Below are 26,486 nucleotides of genomic sequence, written 5' to 3'. Positions count from 1 at the left end.
ATCGCTGAGCGGCCCCGGCCGCCCTGGCAGCGGGGCAGCAAAGAGCGGCGTGGGCTCGCGTGCTGCAGTTCATCCCTCCTGAGGAAACAACACCAGGAGGAAAATAATTCATATTTAGTCAAGTTTTAAGCGGCCCCACACTCTCTCCTAACTTGCTGCCGCGGCAGGGCTGGCCTGGGTGCAGCCCTCTACCCCAAAACACAACGGTCAGCCAATTGGACAAAAGCAATAATACGCAACAGCGCTTACGTTTCCAATTTGTCACTTTATGAACAAATATTCAAGATTCTGAGTTAAAAAAAGCTAAACCAATCGAAATTATGGATATGCGATACTGAAAATTGTTTTAATTTGGCCATAACATATATTGCATCAATCATCTACAGGGTTACAGGGACACCAGTTCAGGAGAGCTTAATAAAAGGAGTTTGTGGAAGGAAATGAACAGGGGAAAGCTGGCGAAGGTGCACACGGCGGACAGGGAGCGGCAGGGCAAACAGGACTTGGTTGACATAAAGAAACAATGGGCACGTTAATGAGAACAGTGGGTGTATAAGGTTAAAAAAAAAGAAAGAATTTATTAGCTGAGCACCAACAATGTGGCTCGTGATGTGCAGAAGGAGAGGTAGGCACAGGCCTGGGGCACAACTCTACCCAGAGAAGCAGAGGAAACAGGAGAGAGAACATTTGATCAATTTAAGCACGACTCTAGTCTGACAACAGGCAAAAATTCACTATTGTTTTGGCTAAATCCATTATTTTAATTCAATGAGGGACATTGTAAAAAGCGGTGACATTTTTCAGTGTAAAATACCTGTCACAGACATTGAGGTTTTTGACTAGTGAAGCTCATTCCATCTCACAGCTTCCATAATGAAGAGGGACTTCCAGTTTAATTCTGCACTTCAGATAGAACCCATTTTCAATAGCCAGTCACATTTAACCTAATGAACATTTTTATTAATAATCACCTCACAATATACTCTACATTGCTTTTTACAACTTTTAGGAATTGCATGTTGTACAGAGAAAGCTGAAAAAGCTAAAACCGAAGGACAAATCTGTGTCATTACCTTAATTGCAGTTTGAATTTGTTATTCTCCTGAACATATTATTGTATGTTTATGGACAGAACAGTTACACTTTTAATATCAGGCAGTAAAATAAATATTTTAAGATAAACTGATAGTATGTTCAGGAAAATTAGGCAATTTAAATCTACATCTTATTAACACTCAACTAGTACTTTTACATACACTTTTCAGGATTCTGGGTCACTGGTTTGAACCACAACCACGTTATTTATTCAGTAAAAGTTATTACTGAATGTGGGCCCAAAATGGGATTCATACTCCATACTCCTCAGACCGTATAGTATATATTACAGAAGAGCATTTAAGAACAAGGAGGTATTAATAGAGCTTCAGAAGGGGGGTTTTAAAAAATACCTACAAGAAAGATTTTACCACAAAATTCAATGATCTTTTCAAAATTAGGGTTTTCTCTAAGGGATCACACCTGTTCAGGTATCATCTCAAGAGAGACTGCAGTTTCTGGAAAACAATCCTCATGACCTTTTGTCTTTGAATATAAGAAGTTCAATGTTACATCCTTTAATAGAATAAATATTTAATCTGTCCACACAGGAAAAACCGCCTGAGTAAGTGGATCAGGATGAATCCTTTTATTGACTTGGGCACTGTCAGATAAAAACCCAAGACAGCTGACAGTTTGCAGACAGTGTTACAAGGATCCCTTGGTGGCTAGTGGCAGCTGGGACAGGCCTGTGATACCAAAGGTAAGAATTTCACCCTGAATTGTCAGAAAACTGCATCCTCAAGAAAATACCTTGTTCAAAGCAGCACTTTTGTCAAATTCTTGATCTGTTATTTCCAGTTATTTGTACTGTCCTAGAGTCCTAGTGCAACTGGCTGCTCATATTAACAAGAGAAAACACCTTATAACATCTCTCCTACCCACAGGATACACACAAGTAAAATGGGATAAAATTCCTTCTACTCTGCACAGGATTGTCTTTCCAAATCACAGCAGTTACGGCATGCACTATCAAACCCATTGTCATTTAGAAAACAGGAAACAGATTAGCAAATTAGATTAAGAAGTGGTTTGTCCAAAATCATTTAATATATCAGCAAGAGATAAGTAGAAACAACATCCTGACGTCTTGAATACACATCCAAACAATGCAGCACTTTCCCCCTCTATCAGCTACCTACACAATCACCTGTCTTAAAAACCAATGCTTTTTGTTTCCAGATTAACATCTAAGGTCTCTCCTAGCAGCAATTCTTCTCTCAATTTTAGCACAACAGGAATTCTTAAGTATTCTGAGCAAGGAATGCCAATGCAGCTGGTAGTATTTATGTTTGTTTTTTTTCATATTAATGTTTCTTTAAACTGATTGTGGATGAAAATTATTTCTGTTGACTGGTACTATGAATAGCAGAGACTGATTGTCAGGGCAGGAAGATGTGAAGACAGTTTGGTTGTTGCAATATGGATTCGCTGCTACAAGCTTGGAACGTCTGTCTCTCCCCACCTGGGAGCCGTATTCTCAGACACTCATTCAGAGATCTGTTTTGCTTCCCCCTCCACTCCTACCTTGAAATTTTAATACCTACACCTTGCTGCCAACAAGGAAGACAACACAAGTTATTCTGCAGAAGAGTTCAGGAGTTCAGTAACACTCATATAGGTAACTGAAGCTCCATTCTTCCTTCTGAAAGGTTAAATCTCAAACTTGCACCAAGAAAGATCTTCAATTTGGGGAAAATTACTGCTTACTTCCAGTACAAACAGTTGACTGTCTGCTTTTAATTTGACATTGTTTTGCGCTTAATAATTGCATCGGGTAAAAATCCCTCTTACAATAATAAAAAAAAACGCATCTGAAAGCCAACCTTTATGTTCACTCTAATTAACAATGGAAGTAAACTTGAATGTCCACTGACATGATACAGAATTCCATAAAAAGAAGACATATGAATTTAGTTCTGCCCTTGTATAATTAAATCTGTATGCTCCCTAAAATATGCCTTTATGCTCTATAATCTGAAAACTTTATAATCTAAAAACACCATTCTACCGGTATTCTGAAAACAGGAAGTTGCACATCCATGCACACCAATCACTTTGAAGATACAGGCTAAAGCATGACCGAAACGTTCCAATACTAAAGTTATAATTTTGCTATATATTCAAATTCAGAAACAGTCAATTTAAATTTAAGCAGCTAAATGAAACTGTTCAGAAGTGAATGTGAAAACAACAGTAGGCAACATGGTTTCGGCAGCTGTACACTACTTCTGTGAAGAGGTGACATACAGCAGGTGTACCAGGTGGCCATGTTGGGAAGGATGTCCATGTGAGCCAAAAAAACCAGTTCAATCCAGTGCTGAGGTCTAACACAACAGCTTTTAAGTATTAAGCAGAAGAATTAGTGTCTCACATCAAGTCTCCTTGCTTAAAGTCCACCATGCAAATCAGATGGCATTCTAGAGAGCTCTTCACATCAACCTGGCATGTCAGTTCCATCATTAAGCACTTTTGCTGCCATTTTATTCCTTGTGGGATACAAGACTTCAGATTAATCCCCAGTACATTCTTCCCATATAGTTTCTAGTTAAGTTGCATCAGATAACTTGCAGTGGAAGTGTAACTGTCAAGTGGCCAATTAATCTATTATACGTGACATAATCTCTTTTTTTTTTTGAGTGCAGTGGTATTCTGTGAATGCAACAGGAACTTTTACATGACAGAACTTCATCGTACAGGAAGCTGCAGAAAGACAGTGAGAAGAGGGTATTGAATTATTCAAGATGATCAGCAACCATCTTCAGTTTTACTGTAAGGAGCTAAATTGACTGCCAAAAATTTGGAGGGGAGAGAGGGTTGAAAGTGGCACAGCTGGAGGAAAAATTAGCCCAAGATGGAGTCTTGCCCGGGGACTTAAAAAGGAAAAAAAGTGGACAGCCTGGAGGTTTCAAACAGCCTCAGGAATGTGTGTGAACCTGATAAAATTAATGGAGATATTACATTGCCTAAATTAACTGATGTCTCATTTAAAAAAAAAAAGCAAACGTTTTTCCCCTGAAAATTAAGCCACTCCCATCAGACTACAATTGGAACATTTTACATTATTTGCGTTCCATTTACACATTGCTTTACAGCTCACAGCACCCTTTTGAAAAAACAGGCAAACAGTTCACACTTATGTACTTAAACTTTATTTCTTCATAATTACAGGCTATTGTTAGAATTTTTAAACAAAAAGGAAGTCTATAAATAGAGGCTAATCCCACCTGAACAAGTTTTTTTTTTTTTTTAAAAAAAGTTAAAACTTCATAAAGTAATGCCATTTAGCTCACAGCAGTGGTTTGTTGGTAGTCTGAGTAAAAGTACTATAAGTCAGAGTCAGTAACGTGAAATGTAACATCAAATGACTCAAAACTTCAAATTCCATAAAGGAAAGCAGGAATATATATATATAATATATACATTTAATATTGTGTTGGTCCACTGAGTATACATTTTTAACACAAGATAAGAAACTGTGTCATCCAGTTAAGCATATGATTTGCAAGATTAGTATACACTTATTACAAAGATGTATAGATAAGTTATAACTATTTAATACTTGCAAAATTTTAATTTACTTTGTTTGAGCAGGTGTTTAAAAGCTCATTTCCCAGTGCAAAAGAAAAACCATCCCAGTCAGGTTACCCATTTTTCCTGAAAAATTGAAAACTACCCTCAAGTGTGTGCAACAGCAGCATTGATAGGCCATGGGAAGAGCTTAGATAGCCCCAAGCAGGGCTGAGTTCTCCCTCTCTCCCCGGCAGTGCTGTGTTGAAACACTTCAATTTCCTCCACAGAAATACCACAGGTTAAAAGTGCAAGAAAAAAAATAATTCTTAATGTTTATGCTGTTGCCAACCATTTTTCTTAGGTAGGGCAAAAGATTGTTTATTTCTGAATTATTTAAATGAAACTGATTCTCCAGAACAGAGTTTTTTCAAAATGAACAATAAGTTATTTTCATTAATATTCTATCAATCCTATTCTGACTCAGTGACCATAAAGAAATCATTCAGTTTAAGGTGCAACTATCAGTTGGCATACAATAAATTACATATACAGAAAACAACTGTGGTTAAAAAAAAATAAATCAGACTACCTGTTTTTTCTTTCTATTCTCAATCCTATTTCAAATTGAACTTATTAACTTGCCAGTTCAGCTGCATATTTCACAAGCAAAAGTGGCTCAAATAGCAGTGGGGGTCTCCTTGGACAGTCATCTTGGCCAACAGCAAACACACATGAATCTTCACCTTACTTGCTGTATAAAACAAACTAACAGGTCTGTCTTAAACCTATAACCATGCAAGAAAAGCATTAAAGGTTTCAGAAAGACACTCTCTTTCTTACTTAGACTCCATGAAGATTATTATTTCAAATCCAAACACAGAATCGTCAATGAAGAGAAAAATTTATATGCATACATATAAAATAAAGCACTCCACAACTCTGGCATGACTAAAATTTCTTTAGAAGGATAAAAGGTTTCAAATGACTAACTGCTTGATGGGAGACAGTTGGCCATGGCAGAATAATTGCTATGTTCACTTTATGCTCAATTACCAACTGCTGACAGATTACAGTCAAACTACAATCTCACTAACTGCATTTTCAACTGGTTTATTTACAGCTGGGAAAGTACTTTGTTCTCCTGAAAACTTGAGAGAAATTGAATGCTAAACTTAACAGTTATTAAAACAATAACCCAAAGTATTGAATTTAGCAGAAACATTCACACCACTGTCAGAAATTTAAAATCTTTCATAGTTCCTTGTATATATGTATTTTCTGATTAACATTTAAATAGGTTAGGTATTCAGGGAGAGGGACAAAACAGTTGACATAACACAAAAATCTTATTCTAAACTTCATGCTTCTGATATTTCAGATTTACTGAGTGCAATAGCCAGTTCCAAGTCTTCTTGCTCTTGCTGTTTTAATCTTGCCAATCTTTCTTTCTCTTCTCTCTCACTTTCCCTCTTAGCCCATTCAATCATGTCTTCCTCAGTAGAATACTGTGTTTTTAAAAGACAAAATGAACCAAATTAATAATACGATAACAAACACTGTCCAAAGTCTTTGGTTTAAGGGACAATTACAGTTTTTTAAAATACTGTATATAGTCTAGTCTTCAAATATTACTTGCTTTTTAATTGGAATACACTATTAAAATTAGCTTAGCCTAAAGTTAAACTATTAAGAACTGCATTGAAGCAACCCCACTGATGTGTTTTTATGAAACAATACTGAATTTTGAAACACGGCATAAGTTTCAAAGAAAGTTACTGAGCAGAAAGTGCTATACTTTCAATTCAAACTATTTTGGATAAACCCCTCCAGTCCATGCAAGAAAAAATTTGAATAAATCAGAACAATTTGCAAAATACACCCCTATCTGCACTGGGGGCTATCTTGATTGACCCTACTTTCGTTAGGGATGATTTTTCCAGGTGACAACTGCAAAAATTAGCTGCAGAGTGACTGTTTTTAATGGTGCAGATGAAAAACAGTTCTGCCAAGAAGCAGCAAAATAATGAAGTAACTGTACAGTTAGAAGCCAGGTAGTAATACAGAGAAAGGTCAGTGTGATACAAGAGGGAAAAAAAAAGAACAGATTCAATCCATGTATTTTGATGTGAACAGAATGGGAACCAAATTCCTGTGGTACAATGGTCATAAATCAGAGTCAGTTAAGGGTGTTTTCTTAAATAAAATACAGAAGATGATGTATGCTGCAGTTTGCTTCTAGTCAGCATGCAGAGAAGCTAAGAGGTAGGCGAAGCCCACGTCTTCATGAGTGTCCCAATGTTAAGTGTGAAGCGGTTCTCATAACACACTCCAGCTAGTTTCTGCTTTGAGTTGCTTCTTTGGGAAGTCAAGGTAGACAAGCTTGAGTTTCTCCATAGTTCACTTAGCATTTTCAGTAATTGCAGCTAGAAAAGAGTACTTTTTCCTTCATAAAGATTATGAACATTTTTGCTTTCTCCTCTAGACATCACATTTTTACTCCAAACTGGCTCCTCAGTCCCTCTAACTAATAACAGTGATCAATAACAGCATTTCAGAAATGATCATGCTACAAGACACATCAACCAGTGCAAGTCAATTTTGAAAGCCCGCCAATCCTCAGTTTACTTCAATCAAGCACATACTTTATTAGGCCTGAACATTAAAAAAGCAGTATGATCAAGATACTGTAAATGCAAATTGCATTTAACAGGTATCAAGCTTGAAAGTGAGATGATGCCTTTAAAAACCCCTATTTGCAAAAGCTCAGAGAAAAGAAAAAAAAAAAATATAGGCATGCACAAACCTTTAGATTTGCTTCTACTGCTTGGACACCACGACTTCTATGAAATGGATTCTGGTTATAAAGAGACACTTGCTACTTTTTACATCATTGTACGTGTCTGGAATTTACTATCCATTCAAAACTCACCAAATTACATTTCATTAACATACACTGTTATGAGGCTGTTCATCAACATTTCAGTACACTGAAATCATGACCAAACAGTTCAGTGACAGCTATATTAAAATCACACCTTTTTATGTTTCACTGGAGTTAACAGTGTGCTTGTTATAGACTCATAGTTGACCTGTGGCATGCTCTGATAAAATGGAAAATCCTCAGAACACAGGTATTTAAGAAGTCCTATTTTCTAAAAGCTAGAAGGCCTTCAGGAAGGAAGCTCACAAAAGCAATGCAATTTAAACACGAACTACAACACTTTGCAGTATTTTCAGGACAGCCTCAGCTGTAAACTAAATGTAAACACCGTTTTAACTGGAAGCGATATCCATTTTGTACATGGGGTATGTTTTCATATTTTAAATTAGACTGAAGACTTCAGTGTGAACAATTCAAAGCTGTCATTATACTGAAACAAATGTAAAAAGTGTTTACTCACAGTACTGAAGTTTGCAAAATTGTTGGGGTCAGCCTCTTTACTGATGCTGGTGGGAGCAAATGGATCACAGAATAGATCTGCTTCTTGTTCTTTGGGAATGTCTGGGGTGGGGAAAGGCTGAAATGGATCGCTCGGTTTAAAGGAATCTGCAGAGTCTATTTGATTGATAGGTCTTTTCCCTTAGATTAAAATGAATTTGAAATGAATTTCAGATAGCAGGTAATAACATGCCAAAAATAGTAAAAAACAAATTCAAAGGCTACTTGCAATGCAACCTCATCTAGTGAACTAGTGGAGTTGCAATGACTTCAGAGGCAGGGTTGCCAATTTAAAAAATGAGAGTATGGCCCATAGTTTCTTAGAGGGTAATCAGGTAAAAAGGAACACAGGTATGCTAATGATTCAAGAAAACAATTATGTGCTAATTCGATATTTTGGGAAGAGAATTTCTAACAGTCTTGAACCCCTATTCTATCAGCATAGTATTTTTTTCTTCTGCTTATCAACTGCCCATGATCATTCCAGCAAGGCTCTGTTATTATTTGTTTGGATCAAGTTGATGCAATTTCATTCAGAGACCAGAAGTATATTGGTAAGCTTCCAACTCTCCCTGTGCTAACACCTGGAATTTCTGCCATTTTTAAATTAACTGAATGAATGAGTATAACAAAAACCAATTACAGGCTTAATTATTTTGTTAATCCTTGCCCAAGTAGCTGCAGATAGAACAGAATGAGGCACAAGCCCCCACTTATCTTGTTCTTTTTCCACCTTAACCCCAGTCAGCTTTCAACACCTTTGAGGACATTAACTCAAGTACTCCCAAGAACAGTTGAGCTGAATTTCATCCCACCATTCTCTCCATACCTCACTGCTGACAGAACAGGTTTCATTGCAGCTTCCTGAATTCAACTAGCAGGTCTGCAACTGATTCCACACTTATAATGGTTGTATTTTAAAACTTGCTTCTGTTGACATTTTAGACTAAAACAGCAGAATCGAACCAAAGTGCTTGTTATTTTGCATATCCCTGTTGCAAGCTAGCAAGAAAGTTTCTTTCATAGGCCAAAAGAGATTCTAATTTGGCAATGATTTCAAGAATACTCCCATGGGGTATTCCCAGATAACTCTACTACGATAGCTCTCACTTACTGATTACGTTCTATTACTGACAAACAATACAAGTCTATTTCTTGAATAATGTGGGAGAAGCAGCTGCAAATGACATCCAGGGAATTTTATTTCTGCATGGGAAGGATTATTAAGAATCTCCAAATCTGCCTAAGAAATCATGAAATGAGGGTGTTTATCAGGATCTAGAAAGGCAGTGGATTTCAGAGGCAAGCAAACAACCCTGCTGCACACTCACCAGCAGCCTGACAAATCAAGAGAAAGATTTTTGGGGCATTTCTTTAAAAAAGCATTCCCTTGTTTTCAATCAGACCAAAGGAGTAATTAAAACCAAATACATTTGAACATCTTAATGCTTTATTTCCATCAGGAAAAATAATTTCTTGGAAACGGTTATCAAGATAACCACAGAATAACAGGTGCAAATCAAAAGAGTCACTTTTTTTTCTAGTTCTCTATTGATAAGGATGCTGTTGTTCCACCAGCAGAAGCTTGGACTCTGAAAGCAAATCTGTACACCATGTCATAGCCTCTCCTGTACAATGAAGTCAGAAATCCTTTTTTTTGTTTTACATAGGGACCACTGTCAATCACTATCAAATGTTCAAAAGATCATCACTTGTCATATCAGCTGTTTTAATGCTAGGTACAATGAAACTGATTACTTGCAAGGCGTCAAGATGGACCAGATCTCACACCAATATTAGAAATCAAAACTTAGTATTCTGTGTCTCCCTTTTTTTGAGGGAAGATGAATATATGTTTAAGTTTCACAATACAGTTTTCCAAAACACCTTAAGATTCATCCATGTTGTGTAAAAAATGATGTAAAAATGATGCAGTAGAGTTTTTAGAAGAAAATGAAACAGAGAACAGAAACTTAAAAAGGAATACTAGCAATGTATTTTCCAATCTATGCAAACAAAAACTGAGAGAGTGAGGAGTCTGTTGTAATCTGGGCTTGTTGCAGCCTCAAGAAGGTGTTGTTAGCTTTGCTAATCACATCCTTTTCTGGAGAGCAGGGTGGTTTGTGTCATGGAGCAGCCCAGGGCACGCAGCTATCACAGAACAGAGAACAGCACAGGAGACTGGGGTTTATAGTTTGGCTACATTTGCTACCACAGACCTCGGGCAAGGCCACCTGGAAAAAGTTAATCTGAAACCCTGAGACAGTCACTTAAACCTATCTAATTCATTCTGCATTAAACCCAGAGGTTTTGCAATGGATAAAACACAACTGAACTCTCACTTTAAGGATGATTTAATGCAATATACAACATATCACATCAGTAGCCATTTTATTTGCAGCCATGCTCCATTCTTGCAGATACTTGTAATACCTCTGTCTCCCTGTTTTCTCTATCCTTCCTCTCTTCAAAAAAGAAACTATGATCCCAAACACCTTGCAAAGTGTAACTGAGGAAATCACCAACAGATCAGAAACAGAGTTGTTTCACTTCTTGCTCATTCATTCTAAATTCATGTTTCACCATCACCTCATAATTACTGTCCCACTGCCAATACAGAAGAAACGAATTGTTAAGAACATCTCAGTGTCAGCTCTTACCAGGCGGTGGTGGACAGGGCCTTGTGGGAGTTCCTGTTTTAGGGGGCAAGGCAGGAGGAACATCCTCATTTTTAGCTGGTGGCTCCTCAAATAAGTTTTTAGTTATGACCACATTGTTGTCAGAACCTGATGTGGATAAGCTAAAGGGATCCTCATTGTTAGCCTTAAAGAAAGAAAACAGCAACAGACATGTCTTCAGTGCAATTCTACTATACCTTCCCTTCTTTTCAATAATTCAGTATTTATTCAGAACTGAAAGGCTGGATTAAGACAAAAAGAAAATACTTTTGTGTGGTTTTACACATCATCCAAAGGATTGAAAATAAAGAAAAATTAGAAATGGTTAGTGTGTACAGCAATATAAAACTGAGTGCTGTTAAACATGACAAAGTAATACTTCTGGTGTTAAACTCACTGAATTTAAAAAACAAAACCAAACTTACAAGATCACTTCAAATAGAGAGAACATACTTGTAAAACTACAAAGATTATATTGCATCATCATAGGGGAGTTGCAGGACAATTTGCAACCTCTTTTTCACAAAATTCAATCATTACCAGTTTTTCGTAGTATCAAAACTGTAATGAAACTGTTGGTAGGAGGGTCCAAGCCATGTCGTGTCATGGCAGAGTTTTGTGCATTTTCTGTCAGTAGCAGTAGCTTTGTATTACCTTTGACAGCGTGCTGAAGTCAGCAAAGCCACTTCCAAAGGATTCATTTCCAAACAGAGAGGCAAAGGGGTCTGCAGCTAAACACACACAAATTAAGCAACCAGAATGAGATTAAAAGTTAAACACAAAGGAGACTGAAAAAAAAAAATCCCACATATTTTGCAACATAGACTAATTCAGGGGAAATAACTTATGAGGTGAGCACTAAGTTACTAAGTAGCTTTTACAAATACTCCAAGTGCCAACTAGCAATTAAGAATTAATAGTTCTCCTGAATAGGGAGTAATTAAAAAGAAATACTGGTTGGTATTCTGCTTTCTTGCATTAAAAAAAAAGTTAAATTCCACTGACAGTATCAAATAACCATACAACTGGGTGTTCTGCTGAGATACACGTACGTATGCACACACGGGCACTTTTTGTGTGCATACACCCATGAACATACATAAATCTGTATGAACAAGAGCTCACTCCTGACTGTAGGCTCACTTATGGAATGAAGTATCTAAACCTTCTATCACCTCAATCTAACTCAGCAGTGCCATTGCATTCTTATATGCCTCAAAATATGTAAAAACTGCTATTCTACTGTAAAGCAAGAAGCGCACGGTCTCTACCAATACTCACTTCTGCATCTCTAAAAACAGCATTTTTTTTCCCTACAATTAAACTGAAGAGGTTTACAATACAAATCACATGTGGATTCATGATTCAGATTACCACTTGCAGTGCAACTTTGGAAAATATGAGATTAGAGTCTTCCTTAATACATCTGTAGCCCTCAAATGACAGGGGCTCCTAGCAAAACAACAGGAGCTAACTTGAACAGTAAAAATTCTTGATGAGGTAGTTATTCTATCGCACGTTTCCTCTCATAGTACAAAGCTATCTTGTGTTTTACTAGAAGTATGAGACCACTAAAAACAACCCCATGGGAAGCAGTACAAACCATTCAATAGTCCAAATGCTTAGATCAGGATCTTTTACCAGTTTTAGGAAAGGCAGAGGAATGTTTTTGCCTTCAGTGATACACACTACAGACAATGAGATAGTTTTTAATCATAAAGACATCCCCCTGCAAGCTTGCACCCTATGTCATACTTTATAGGAAAATGGAGAAAACACAGGAAATCCCTAAAATGCTCCATTGCAAATTCAGTCAAAATACTAGAAACAAAAAGTGAGCAAAAGCAAATAAAAACAAATCCCACGAGGTCTTGTCTATCATCTACTTTTACCTAGATCACTTGATGCAGTAACAGTTGTTCCACCAGGAGCAAAGGGGTCATTCTTCTTTGAGATCTCTGTCTGAAAAAGAAAAAATTCCTTTGGAGGAAAATTTGTTTCTCAGCTTAAAAGATCCCTCATTCTAAGAATACAATAACAATTTGTTTAATTTAGAAGTTGTAAGTTAAAATATTTTAGAATTAGCTTTAATCAGCATCAGTAAACAAACATGTGAAAAGAAACTCCTCAAAACAGTGATTAATACTTTCAAAGGCTGGAAAAAAGGTGTAATATGTGCAACCTGCTTGGCAACCCCTAACACACAGGCTGAGAGTATCTACCACTCATTTTGGTCTCATAATTTCTACAACCAGAGACATCTTCATGGAGATTTAGCTACAAAATAACACCACCACAAAGGTGTGGTAAAGTATTTAGGATGAATGCATAACTTAACTTCAGTTTAGAAATCCAGATCCCAAGAGTCTACTGCTAATCCTGTCAGCCCTAAATACTCCCTCCTCTTCATGAAGTTCTATCCTACATCAGAGAAAGTTTCATGCCCAACTCTACCTTATTCTAGGCTCAACACTAATCAATAACTGTTCAGTTTTAATGTGAGCAGCTAATAGTTATACCAAAGCACACTTGAAAGAGGTACATTCAGCAAGAATCTCCACATTATGAGAGAGCTTCAGTGACTCTTAATAAAAAATATGACAACAAAACCCAGACAACACAGACCTATAGAACAATTGGAGTTTTCAGGGTGGAAGCCCCATACCACATAAGATTTTAGACAAGATATAGAATGCACTTCATGAGCCCATTAGCATTTGACGTGAAAACTGCATCTCAACATAACCTGGTGAGATTAACCTTGGGTTTCTTTCTATGCTTAGTAAGTTCCACCAGCTACCAAGAGGGACGAGTTCATTATTCTCTAAATGTTCTTATCTGTGGAGCAATGAGGCTCCCGAATGAAACATTTTTTAAATGGTTTTACTTCTATTTCATCTGTGACTACTTCAAGATCAATGAGACACAAAAAAGACAAGACAGAGCCATTGGGTAAGAGGTAACCTTCTAGCCATATGATTTCTGGGTATCAGTTTTTCAAGGCATGTCCCATGTACAAAATAGGTTATTTTGTCCAAATCATAGGTAGAAGGAAGTAAAATATACGCTATCCAACTTACTGTGATATTACTACTGCTGTCTGCAATGCTAAATGGATCAGTGCCGGCGGTCCCAAAAGGATCAGTGGAGGGTTGTTTGAAAAAACAGTCAGCAGCAAAAGGATCTGAGCCTTTGAAGGGATCACCACCAAAGGGATCTAAAAAGTAAATATCTCATTAATATTTCTGGTACCTTTACTTAGCTTGTTATCTTAAAAACTAAACACTATATTGCTTGTTTCATACTGCAAGAAGGTGACACGTTTAAGACTAAGGATCTTTGAAGTATGAAATTTGCCTGTGAGTAATTTGTATTCTGTGATTCAAAATATTAGACAAGCCAAGATTTTCTGCACACCATGAAAACTTGGTGCCAGTGGTTCGGTTCCAGAATTATCTCAGCATATACATTCTTTAACCAGGCCCCCTAAAAAGAAAGCATTGTACAAAACCTAATGTTTCTCAGAACTCTCTTACCCTCTCTCTCCCCAAACACAATTAATGTTTTCTTATTTGACACTTGGCACTCAACACTGTCTTGCTAGAGCCTTCCTACTGACCATTTTGCTTTTTTGTCATCAGTAACTCCATTCAGGACCAAGCAAATAACGCAATGACATTGCTTACACCACCAGTCTAAATAGACACTTTCCACCTTTTTCAACATTTAGTTCTAAAGCAAGTTGGAAAGTTAAGAGCCTTGAAAAGAGTACAGTCCTACTTCACATACAAAACAGGCAGCAAGAGTTTGGGGCCTTCTGTTTGCCACTTTCACATACTTGAATCTCAACTAAGGAGACTTCCAACAGCAGTAGAGAAGTTCACTGGCAACGGGGCTTCTCTGAAAAGCTTTTACACAAGTGGCCAGCTGCTACTGCCTTCTATCTATCTATCCATCAATCCATCCATCCTATGGTGACTTTTTGGGTCATTTCCACCTTTTCTTTGTGCTGAAAGTGGTGACACTTACCCCCACTTACTCTTCTAGTAGGAATTATTTAGCAAAACAAACACATTAGAAGTTACTTACCAATTTTCCCAAAAGGGTCATCTTTGAAGGGATCACCTTGGTTTTAAAAACAAACAAGAAAACAACACAAATCAAGTTACTTGTCCTGAAGCATGTACTCATTTGAAATCTTTTGGATAAAAATTCATTTCTACTCCTGAACATACTGAGCAAAGCCCACAAGGTTGGCTACTACCTTTCTCCTCTGAAAGAAAGGTCTTACTATGTAAGTGGGACCACTTCAGCATTATTTAAAAAAAATAAAATCAAGCAATATCTACACAAAATCATTCATGCTATTTTAAATTTATTAATTGCAAGTATTAAATCTGTGCTGACATTCGTTCAGAAGCCAAGTGATCTGAAACAAATTTAGCTTGTTTTCCTTTCAAAGCGATATGAGCTAAAATGATGAAGCCACACTGATTCTGAAAGCATTTAAAATCACATGAATGTGGTTGAAAACATCTGCTTCAGCAGTTAACCCAAACCAACTCCCCTTCTCCAAGTGGCTCCATGTAGACAGATCGCTTCTACCAGCAAAAAAGCAAAAAAAAACCCAGCAAACAGAGCAACAGCATTCGCAAGTTGCAAGTTCCTAAAATAAAGGCTAGCACTTCCACAGGACAGCCAGATGGTGCAGTTCCACATGACCCTCTCCCGAGTGCCTCACTCACCAGAAGCAGGCCACAGCCATTCACTCCCAGCCAGCCACACACTCTGCTCACCGAACCCCCAGCTGACCTGCCCGTGGATCCGTGCTGCAAACTAGATTAGTGACACCACATGTACCACAAGTATTCCCACTCCTTTAGGACCAAAATGCAACTGGATGTGCAGGGGGTAAGAGAAGTACTCAGGAAGACCAGTGAGAGAAAAGGGCAATTTTCATAGCCAATTAGAAGCCCAGACGAAGGAAGGAGAAATGCCCTGGAACTCTCTGTTATTTCTATTTTTGTGATGCAGTTGGCTCCACACTTCTGTCACTCAAACATCTTCACATTTGTTCTACATAGAGCAGTTCCAAAGTGAAAATTAGTCTGAGATGTGTTCATGTAAGGCTTGTTTTTGCAAATCTGCTCTTAGAGAGAAAAGTTTACTTACTGCCAACAAAAGGGTCAGACTGGAAGAACTCTAAACTGCCTTCAGAAACTAGATCAGGCAATGGATGAGACTCAGCATCAAATGGATCCTCCTGGGGAATACAAAAGAAGAAGAGAAAGGTATTATATTTTTAAGAAACCCAGGATGGAAAACGCTTATGTCATCTTGTGTTACCATTTAGTTTTTTAAAGCTAAAAAAAAAAAAAAAAGACAGCTAGAATTCTATGTAATTCATCAATGGAGATACAAAACATTTCTCAACAACAACCTGCCTGTTACATGAGATGAAATGTTTCCATGATAGTACACTCTCAATAAAACCAGGAAGAAGTGACAGTTTTATTTCTCTGCTGGTCTATGACCATGACGCAAGTGGCATGACGCAAGCCTAAAACAATTTAACCAGGATTTTTTTAATTTTACTTTTTCCTCCCCTAAATCTGAACATACTCACTTTCTCGGTAACAGTCACAGCTGGGGTCTCTTTCTCTTCTTCCACAACAGAGGCTGTTGTTTCAGGACTATTCCTTACCTAAGTAAGGATAAAAGCAATTCACTCTAAGTGAGCACACAGAATTAATTTTAACTATTAAATAGCTAAAATAATACACTAAACAATATTTCAAGAGGTTCATACTTACTGTAGAACATACTCAAATGCTACCTGCGAATTTTTTTTTAAAAAAAAATAAATCTAGAAGCTCCTGGGACATAAGGAGGGACATTTAAAGCAAGATGCCTTTAGATTTTCTGTATTATTCTCTATTCCATCCTTGTTGCACCAACTGGAGACAGCTACTTTCCTTTAATTTTAATTCTACAATTTATCATACATTTATTTTTTGCTCAAAAACAAAATTTTATTTTGCTTTGGAAACAAATACAGACAAATTTTTATTGCCACTTTCCAGCCAAGCTAAAACTGCCTCTCTTTTTCTGCTTACCAACTTTCAAACTGTGGGAACATAGTCCTTCCTCAGAGTAACACCCTGAAATTCCACTTGTGCAACTGTTTAAAAACATAATCTTGATACATTCTTAACTTTTTCCAACTTCACAGCTGCATTACATCACGACCAAGCAGGCAAAACATTACTCACTGGAGACACGCTGTTTATTTGTTCATCTTCAGCTAGACTTTCCCTTTCAGCATTCTCATTAAGGTTAGCAGTTTCACTGCTGCTGTTGCTGAGACTAGAATGATCTGCAGTTCCATTAACAAGTGTATTATGTGGCTTAGAGTGCCAACTAAATTGGTTATTTTCCAGTTCTTTCAGCTGAAGAAGTTTTGTCTGCACCTGCAAACAGAAATAAATGTATATGCATCAGTATGGCAACACACAGGAGCTAGTACATGACCAACCCCTCTTAAATATAAGATGAAGATATATGTCTGAAATCCTTATTTTCAAAAGCAAATATAATAAAATCCATGTTCTTTCAATCAAAGAGTGGAATCTGAGAGATAAACACAAATCAGATTTAGAAGAGATGCAATGTGGTTGAAGGACAGACCTGAAGAACCTTCTACTGCCAAGGAGACTACTACTGGTGACATCAGGACTTGTTCCTTTGTTTCTACTTCAACTCATAAAAAAAGGTGTAAAGCTTTCTGGATTTTTTTTCTGTTTGTTTCATTTTGTGCAGGGTTTTTTTTTGTTTGTTTGCTGGTTTTTTTTTTTTTTTTCCCTCTGGTGTTTGGTTTGGTTTGTTTTTTTGTTTTAAATTATATATTTGCAATTACCTTAAACTCTAACTTAAAAAGGCTACTTTACCAGAATGAATAACAATCTTCCAAGAAGGAAAATTACAAATTCATTATCTTCTCTCACACGACTTTGGAAGTTTACAAGATCCACCGTACATATTCGGAAGCAGACAATTACTTTCACAAGTTATTATTACAGCAATATGTTTAATGTAGTGCCTCATATCAAACATTTACAACCATCCTGCAACTTGTGAAGGAATTATGGGATTGGACAGATCATACAGGAAGAAGAGCATAGTTTGGATATTTAGGTGTCTAAATCCCACTGACTTCTGCTAGGTCAGTCACCTAATAGAGTTTTCACTGCCTTGCACACGTCAGAAGTCAGGTGGCAGCAAAGACAACACCAAGTGTTCCAAATACACCCACCTCAGACCAACCATTAGATAATCTTGCCTAAAGCACCAAAGCACTTGTTCATTATTTGTAGGTCAAGAGCAGTAAGATTAGGAGAACTGATATAACACCTATCAAAAAAAGTTCATAGTACAGTCAAACACAACCAATTTCATTACCAGCCTCAGCTCTGTTCATTGCAAGTACTTCTTACTGGAACAGCACAACCTTCTCTCTACCTGTGATCAATCAATAGAAAATCCTTTGTTTACTTCTCAGTTGCTAAACTCAAGGCCAAATTTTAAAAAGATGAATATGTTTTAAGGTTCTTCAACAGAAGAAAGTGTTCTTGCATAAACACTAGCAGTGGAAGTCCAAAGAAAGTTACAGACATTAATTGTGTGAAATGACCATCCCAGAAGTCAGCCATTTCCAGGGTTCAAAGTTAATAGGAAGGTTTTAAATTTTGTTTTTAAATAGGTAACAAGGTGACTCTGCCTAAATATTAGACAGCAGCCAAGGTGGAGAAGAATGATGAAGAAAGGGTGTGCAAGCTAACACACCACTGAAGCAATAACAAACCATTGATTACAGGTAGGAGATAAAAGCATTTCTTTAACCTAACAGCAGACACTTCAAAGCACAGTGCTTAAACCCCAGTGCAGCCATCTCTTTGCTTCTCAGCACCTAGTCTCAATCCAATTCATTCTTACTTACCTTATTTTCCCCCTTCAACAATCCACTAAGTAAATGTTATTAGTAATTTTATACTGACTACAAATCAATTAAAGAATAGTGAGAGCATGCCCCAGGCCACGTCTAAGGGAGAAATCTTAAATAACAACCAGACAAAGAGAATTTAGGCATGCATTATCCATTTTTCATTCATCTATGAGGTATAATGCGTTATTCTCTTTTTATTAACAAAACTTGGAGAAAAATCACTAAGTGTCTTGAGTGACTTGAGTCAGCCTCTAAGAATCTTAATAACTACTAGCACAGAACATGTGTAACCAGCTAAAGACATGAGCAAACAGTAAGGAAAAAACGAAAACGCCTTTCCCTTAAGAAAAACCACAACAAAGGCTGTCAGCTAAAAACTGGGGGGGTTGGGGGAGGTGGAATGACATGGACAGTCTTTCACAGTGCCTTACTGAATTGATTTCCTGTTGTGAATCCTGCAGATGTTGCTGAAGAGGTCCCAGCTGTGCCTTCCCAGACTCGAGGCAGTGCTCAAGCTCTGCAGTTTCTTGTTGCAGGCGACACAGCTCCTCTTGAGCTTTGGTCAGTTCATCCTCATACGTTGAAATCTTTGATTCCTGACTTGTTATTTCAACCTTCAGCATGGCAATCTAAAGCATGAGCAGTATTTCAAAGCCAGATTAAAAAACAAAATCAAAACACCAACACATCCAAACCCATCCAAATACCAGAAAAAGCAAAAAAAACCCTAAGCTAATGCAAAGATTACAGATCATTCCTGAACTCAAGGTTAATTCCCTATTAGTATCAGTAAGATCGCAGTGTTCTAGCTGTTTTCCTGATGAACACAGATATTTCTAATACTGAAAATATCATTTTAGACCTCAAAGAAATAGATTTTTTTCTTAATATTAGGAAAAAACCCTGCATAACCATAAGATTTTTTTTTAACCACTAGGAAATCAGTCCCAGAAATTAACACTTCTAATTACAATTATATCGCATTATAATTTTACAGTATGTTTGCACTTAACCTTATTTGTGTGCAAGTATCTCTCAGAGTATTGTGCAAGTGTATCTCAGCATATTGTTGACACACTAATACTACATCAGGAGGTCACTGAAATGAGTGACATATTTACTACCCTCTGTTGGTCACAAAATAAGGACACTGAGTCTCCTTATTTTCTCCAGTTTTTCTCCTGCCCCAACAACTCTAACGCTGCAAGGCAGAGTTCTTCAAAATGAGGCATCTGCTCTTTCAAGTGCCTTAGCCTCTAGACCTTACCAAATGGGCCTCCTCTGCACACTTCTGCCTGATCTCATTAAGTTGTTCTTCCAACTTGGCCTTCTGCTCATCAAGATCATTAAGGATTTCCTGTGCTTCCTGTTTCTGAGCTTGCAGCTTTTGCAGATTATTGCTCTCCCGCTTGACTTCATCTTGCAGATCCTGTAATAAAACAAGATTACTTCTGTACTTGTTCTCTCTCTCTCCTCCTAACCACTAAATTCCATAGTATAAACTACAGTACTAATTCAGATTTCAAAGTATCAACAAATAATCTTTCGAAAGCTAGCATCTGTAACTTGTCAGACAAGCATGCATTCTCCATACATAAAAACAATCAGGTTATTTATAACCCGATCCAGGCGAACCTGTTTTAGCAGGAGCATTGGACTAGATATCTCCAGAGGTCTTTTCCAACCTCTACCATTCTGTGATTTGCTTTTTTTCCTTCAGTAAAAAGAATCTCACTGAAATATTGCAGACTGTGCATCCACACACAGATTAATTGTTTTACTCACAGAGAGGTTAGGGTTTCATTTTGAATGTGGAAGTTGTCTTTGTTCAGCTGCTATACTGCCTCTTTCCTAGGTTTTAGCAATATACTGAGTTCCTTAAAAATAGAAATTCTCTATTCTGATCCTTCCCTCTTCAAAAACACATTGCCAAAAATAGGAACTTGTATTAGCAACATGGTGAAGAACCAACCTGGTGCATTATTAACCCAAATGCACTCCCTTCTAGAGCATCCCTGCCTCTGATTTTGCAAAAATCAGCCCAAAGCTTTCCATTTAACAGTACTACTGAGAAATTCACATTCCATACACAACAATATGGCATTTTAAAAATTATGAAATGGCAGTAAGTATGTATCTTGTGCTCTAAGTACATTAAATAGCATCATATGATTCATTAGTACATTTTTGGGCAACAGGAATGGTTATACTTGAACAAACTGTAGTGATAACATTGAAGAAAAGGTCAAGAAAAGCATTATGGAAGAAAAAAGAATTGTCAAAGTCAAGAGGAAGAAATGATACAGGGAGATCAAAAAGGATTAGTACAAAAGGAAAAAGCATTAGATGAAAAGATTGCAGCCTTTCCAAGAATATATGGTAATTGAATGACGAATCATAAAACCCAATAAAAATCAAATAGAAATAGAAGAAAATTAAGGAGGGTAAGAAAACAAGCTGATATGAATTGATTAGATCATACACTTGTGCATTACTCTAAGCCAAGATCTGGCTGTCCATTTTTAGGGTGTTTTGGGTTTTTGTTCATGAGGAAGACAGTTTATCCATGTATGCCAACATCCCCAGATAATCAGATCAAAAAAACCAAAAAAAAACCCAAAAAAAACCAACAAAAACAAAACAAAACAAAACAAAACAAACAAACAAAAAAAAACCCACAGAAAATCAGGACAGAAAAGCCAGCTAGAAATAGAAATGCATATGGTGCAGCTAGGGAAATCTGCAACCTCAAGACAACTGGATGACTACCTAAAAAAACATCAGATGCCTTTATGGAAAAAAACTAAACCTAACCAAACCACAAAACAGACAAACAACACAAACCACACACAAAAAAACCCACAAACTCCCTGAATTCAATATGAAGTTCAGTAAAGGTTATATGAGTGTTGTAGGTGAGTTACGGGTTATTTCTAATCTATTAAAGAAACTGGCACATACACGAAAAGCCCACAGAGCAGCTACTGACTTGGATAATTGGGAAGCTCTTGATCCATTAATTTTTTACATCTCTGTGAAAAGCAAGTATCAGCTGACACTCAACACAAGCAATGGGAGAAAACCCAACAGCTTAAAGAGTTCTCAGTCTCTCTTCCCTGAAAGGAAGCAAGAATTCACACGTACACAAGCTAAATATAGATCACCTCCAATCTTGCTACTGTTCCTTGAATCCCAGTGCCTGTCTTAGGCACAGCAGTAGAGAAGTACTAAAGAGACCTGACTAAGTCTGATGGCTCCCAGAAGAGAAGAAAAAAACCAACCAAAACCAAAAAACCAAACATGTTCACGCAACCACTCCAAAATTAAAGGTTGTAGGAAATACGCTGCACAGAACTGGAGGTAATATTCCAAGACACATTGTCATGAAGTAAACCAGGCTCCAATTAAGCTTCAATTTCAAAGAACACCCTCAGAAGGGAAGAAACATCTTAATGTTCAAGCACTGGCTGAGATTCTAGATGAAAACCATTAACACATTTGAGGTTGTACAAACTATCATTTTCATGGTAATCCTCATGTTAGCTTTACAATCATTCCATGCTAACGCAGCGTAGGACAAGGAAAGTCTAGAGATCTGTATTTCCACAGACAGTGGATTTAATAGATGGCCAGTCTGTACTTCAAACTATTCACGTGCTAAAAACCGTGCAGCCTGAAAGAGCACTTTCTGATGGCTTTGGTGCACTGCAACAAAAAAAGAACAGAGAAAATCCAATGCTGATGTGATACTTGGAGCGTGGAACTGTTTAAATAAACACCTCAGGCCAACAAAGACATCAAAAGGCTAGAAGAGAATGCCAGAAAAATTCCATACTTAGAAGGCCACAGTCCCAAAAAAACTTTCACTTTTTTTTTCTCCCCTCTTTTTCTGAAGCAGTGTCTCACATGCAGTTACATTTTTGTCCCAGTTGATATAAATATCTATTATGCCTCGTTCAGGAGTTACATGCATTTGTTCTAAAAATTCCTTTACAATGTTTCAACGTCCTATTGAAAAGCAAACCACAGACCTATTGATTTCACATCAATAAAAATCTAGGGAATATGGAACTGTTGGGAAAACCAAGAGAATTAGCACTTATTTTAGAATAAGTAGGAGTAGGCAGACTGACAAACCATGCCCAGAGAAGTGAATGAAGTGCTCAATGGAAGAGTCTTGTGACTATGTCCAAATGCCCACTGCCTGAGGCAGCATCTAGCTGCTGAAGCACCCTGTGTGCTCTGAGAGCTGTCCCTCAAAGAGCACGCTGTTGATGAGAGCAGGGGGACATCCAGATAAAGGCATTCTCAGTTCCCACTTGAGATGTGGTCAAAAACTAATGTTTTAGTTACACACTAACACCTCTACTGCCAAGAGGAACATTTCATATCTGAGTTTATTACTCCTGTTTTTATAAGAAAATACTAATCCAATCACAGAAGAAGTTAATGAGATGGTGCCTTAGAAGTTTCTTGATCTTGGTTCCTCTGCCCATCAATTTAAAAAAAACAACTCACCCCTTAACCTTTGCTACTAAAGAGCTGATATTTCAATAAGCACATTAAAACTCAAGAGCATGCTATGTTTCCGTCTTTCCGTCTTTGCTTTTTAGTGTCTATTTACATAGTATATAAATTATTTTATAGAAGAAAAAGCTGTTGTTCTTTTACTCCTCCCATACAAATCAGTTCGATCCATCACAGACCATGGCTATATTTGAGACTATAATTTGTGTCCATGGAAGTGATTCTGGTATCAGAAACCCTGGAGTGTGATGCCACGACACAAAGCTTGATCCAAGGTGGCACATTAGAAGGCACTGGTGTTGAACACCATCTTCAGAACTGCTACTGTTAAAACAAATTGAGAAGACAAAAAAGCACAATGTAAAGACATTCTTAACCTGTTACCACTGTTCCCTGAAGTTCTAGAAAGTTTCCTGAAACATGCAGGTCCTTCAACATTCAGGCGCGAGAAAGGGACCAGAGATAAAGGGCCACCAGCTTAAATAGATGCTGAAGCCATTTCCTATTTGCTCCTGATGGTTCTTCATTTTTCTGACAAGCCATTAATAGACCATCCCTCCCCTGCAGACTGGTAGATCTCTGTAACTCTTGATTCAACAAGGAACAAATAGCTCGTGTGATCACTAAGAGGTTAAAGACCTGAGACAGTTGTTTCCAACATTACTGCCCTAGATACAATGACTTTATTGATCCTGTGATGCTGCTGTCAAGCACTAAACAGAAGCAGATGACACAAATACTGTAACGTTAAAGGTTCTCATTTAGCTTTATATACCTTTTGTACAAAGACACCAGAGCACTCAACTTTCACATGACCACACACAGATTCCAGAACACACCATCAGCAAATGCAACAGATTCATCCCTTGTGTAAAACCAGGAATACCCAGAAGAATTTTTAAGCGTGTGAAAAGGCAAATCTGCAGCATGGTGGGAATGACCACTGCAGGCATGGACAGAATCACAGACAGGGAACTTCTCTGTTCATTCCTGCAGCTGCTGAATCTGCCTGCCATTGTGACTAACAGGACAGCATCTGATTGTCTTTTGAAAGGTCAGACTACTAATTATCATCTAGGCTTTAAGGATATTAAGTAGCCAAGCACAAAATTTACAGCAGTTCTAACACACTTGCTCTTTTTCTGCCCAACACAAAGTAAAATGCAGAAATTGTGCATTTTTTGCTCTTAATCAGAGAAAAATTATCTAAAATAACCAAGATTTCTAAAATAAATTCAGAAATAAAAATGTAAGTTACCAGATAGCACACAATTTTTTATTGTGTAAATTTTATAATTTATTATAAAATTTATAATTTTATAAATTGCTTTGCAGCATGTAATTCAGAGCTCGGCTAGACTGTTAGCACCCAAAACACTGATGCTGACTGTATAATTTTTAATCCCTGTAAAACACCTATAAAATTTAAATTTTCGGATATTCTGGAAATTCAATGCCATCCTTTTAAATGAAAATCAAATTATTTTTAAAATTCAGTTATATTAGACAAAATTAACTTGAGGCAACATTCCTCCCAAGCTGGTAATTACTGCGACTCTTAAGCAGCAGCCCCACATACAAGCCCTTTTAATTCAGCCACTTAAGTTTATTAATTTTCAGTGCTACAGTGTCTTCTTTAGTTTTAATTATACATTAGAGAGCCTTGCTAAAAAAAGAAAAACAAACCAACCCCAAAATACCCCAAACTAGAAAGTCTGTTCTTTTGTAATATTTTTCATTTAAAGCTCCATGCAAGCTACAATCCTAGAGGCTTGCACATTTATATAAATATACACACCTAAACCAGCCCACATTCATGGAGAAAATACACTTCAGAGTACATTACTTTTCTTAGCCAGCAATTTTTTTCTTTTCCCAGAATAAGTGATGTGATATAAAGGCTCAGAAATGCCACCACTGGTAAAGCACCACATGGTGCAGTATCAGGTGTCTGAACAATAATCCTGTGTCTTGCTTACCTGGACCTCACTTGTCCTCTGCTGGATGGTATCTTCTTTCTCCTTCAGGTCTTGCTCTACATTAGTCTTTTCCCTAGAAGACCAGCAAACAATGCAAGAATACTTGAGAACATCAGCTACAGCAGGTACAGTGATCCATCCCCCTAAGCCTGTCTCTCTCTTTAAATACATAGTGAAACATGAAAAACAAAAGATGTAAGGGATTTCTGCTTTCCAAATTATTCACAAGACAGAAGCCTGCATAGGGGTTCTGCATTAAAAAAAAAACCCTGTCTTTTCACCAAACTGCACTTCCGTGATAAGAATGGCTCAAAAATGGAAGGGGGCGGGAGGGAGAAATCAATGAAATACTGTCTCCAGTGATCTCACTGTTGCTATGGAGCACTGGTCTAATGAAAACTGCTGGGAAAAGTGGGAGGGATTGCATCAGACTCCACTATTAACCCCTGCAAACACAGTCATTCCTATGCTAACAGCTGCTAGAAAACATTTCCAGGAGGCCAATCTAGGTGATTAATGAATTTTGCCAACCAGAATTTGGCTCTATGTGTGGGTGAGCTCAGTCAGAAGAAAGGTTAGCTTGCTGCAATCCCTGTCTGCTCACAGACTCCATACAATTATTTGCTGTGTCATATGAAGTCTGTCTCTACATTTATTCAAGTTTAAAAGCGACTACTGAGGACAGGGAAATTATCTTCAATAATTCTTGGCAGTCAGACATAACAATAGCTTTAAGAAGGAAAAAAAAATACAGCTCAGGAGTGTTACTGCTTTAAAAAATCCTTAGAGGGTTTATCTCTTGACAATATATGGATTTTTTTCTGCCTTTAACAGATGAAGAAAAGCATTAAGCTTTACAGTTTCAACACTATTCTGTATACAGATATTTACTTCCATAAAGATGGTTAATACATTAGTACACCCAGTAAAAGTTAGAATTTGAACATGGATAAATCTAAGATATCCTAATGAAATACCATAGCGAAAACCTGTCTTCTAATTAATTACTGGAACTATATTTATATATTAAGGTAACCTCATATTTTAATAGAAGCAGATTGGTAATCAATCTAAAACTATCAATTTTATTGTTTACTCATATCTGATACAAAAAAAAAAAAAGCATTTCTGTCTCCAAATTAAAGTTCTGGAGTTCTCTTTGCTCAAGCAGAGGAATTCTTGTTTATTGAGTACTACAGAAAACAAAAAATAAAATCCAGATGTCACAGATCTCCAGTGTGGAAAGAGGGATG

The 26,486-nt window shown here is 37.2% G+C and overlaps 1 protein-coding gene across 1 annotated transcript; it reads right to left on the bottom strand.

Annotated features, from left to right (window-relative positions):
• Positions 1–4,226: 4,226 nt before the first annotated feature.
• On the bottom strand, positions 4,227–25,551 carry EPS15 (epidermal growth factor receptor pathway substrate 15). The gene is made up of 13 exons (XM_008945871.1): positions 25,234–25,551; positions 19,995–20,156; positions 19,159–19,356; positions 16,998–17,195; positions 16,352–16,429; positions 15,898–15,988; positions 14,815–14,850; positions 13,806–13,942; positions 12,618–12,687; positions 11,380–11,456; positions 10,708–10,870; positions 8,010–8,188; positions 4,227–6,113 (listed from the first exon to the last, which is right to left on the bottom strand). The coding sequence occupies exons 1-13, from the start codon at positions 25,402–25,404 to the stop codon at positions 5,967–5,969; spliced, it is 1,707 nt and encodes a 568-aa protein (XP_008944119.1). The 5' UTR covers positions 25,405–25,551; the 3' UTR covers positions 4,227–5,966.
• Positions 25,552–26,486: the final 935 nt, after the last annotated feature.

Source organism: Merops nubicus, unplaced genomic scaffold (assembly GCF_000691845.1).
Source record: "Merops nubicus isolate BGI_N331 unplaced genomic scaffold, ASM69184v1 scaffold41788, whole genome shotgun sequence".
In the NCBI taxonomy this organism is placed as follows: domain Eukaryota; kingdom Metazoa; phylum Chordata; class Aves; order Coraciiformes; family Meropidae; genus Merops; species Merops nubicus.
This window is presented reverse-complemented; position numbering and strand designations above follow the sequence as displayed.

Coding starts and splice junctions, on each gene's coding strand:
- EPS15 (XM_008945871.1), bottom strand. CDS start 25,404: ATGTATTTAAAGAGAGAGACAGGCTTAGGGGGATGGATCACTGTACCT. Junction 16,430..16,997: donor AAATAAACAGCGTGTCTCCA/GTGAGTAATGTT, acceptor ATCCTTACTTAG/GTAAGGAATAGTCCTGAAAC. Junction 10,871..11,379: donor ACTTCAGCACGCTGTCAAAG/GTAATACAAAGC, acceptor TCTTTCTTTAAG/GCTAACAATGAGGATCCCTT.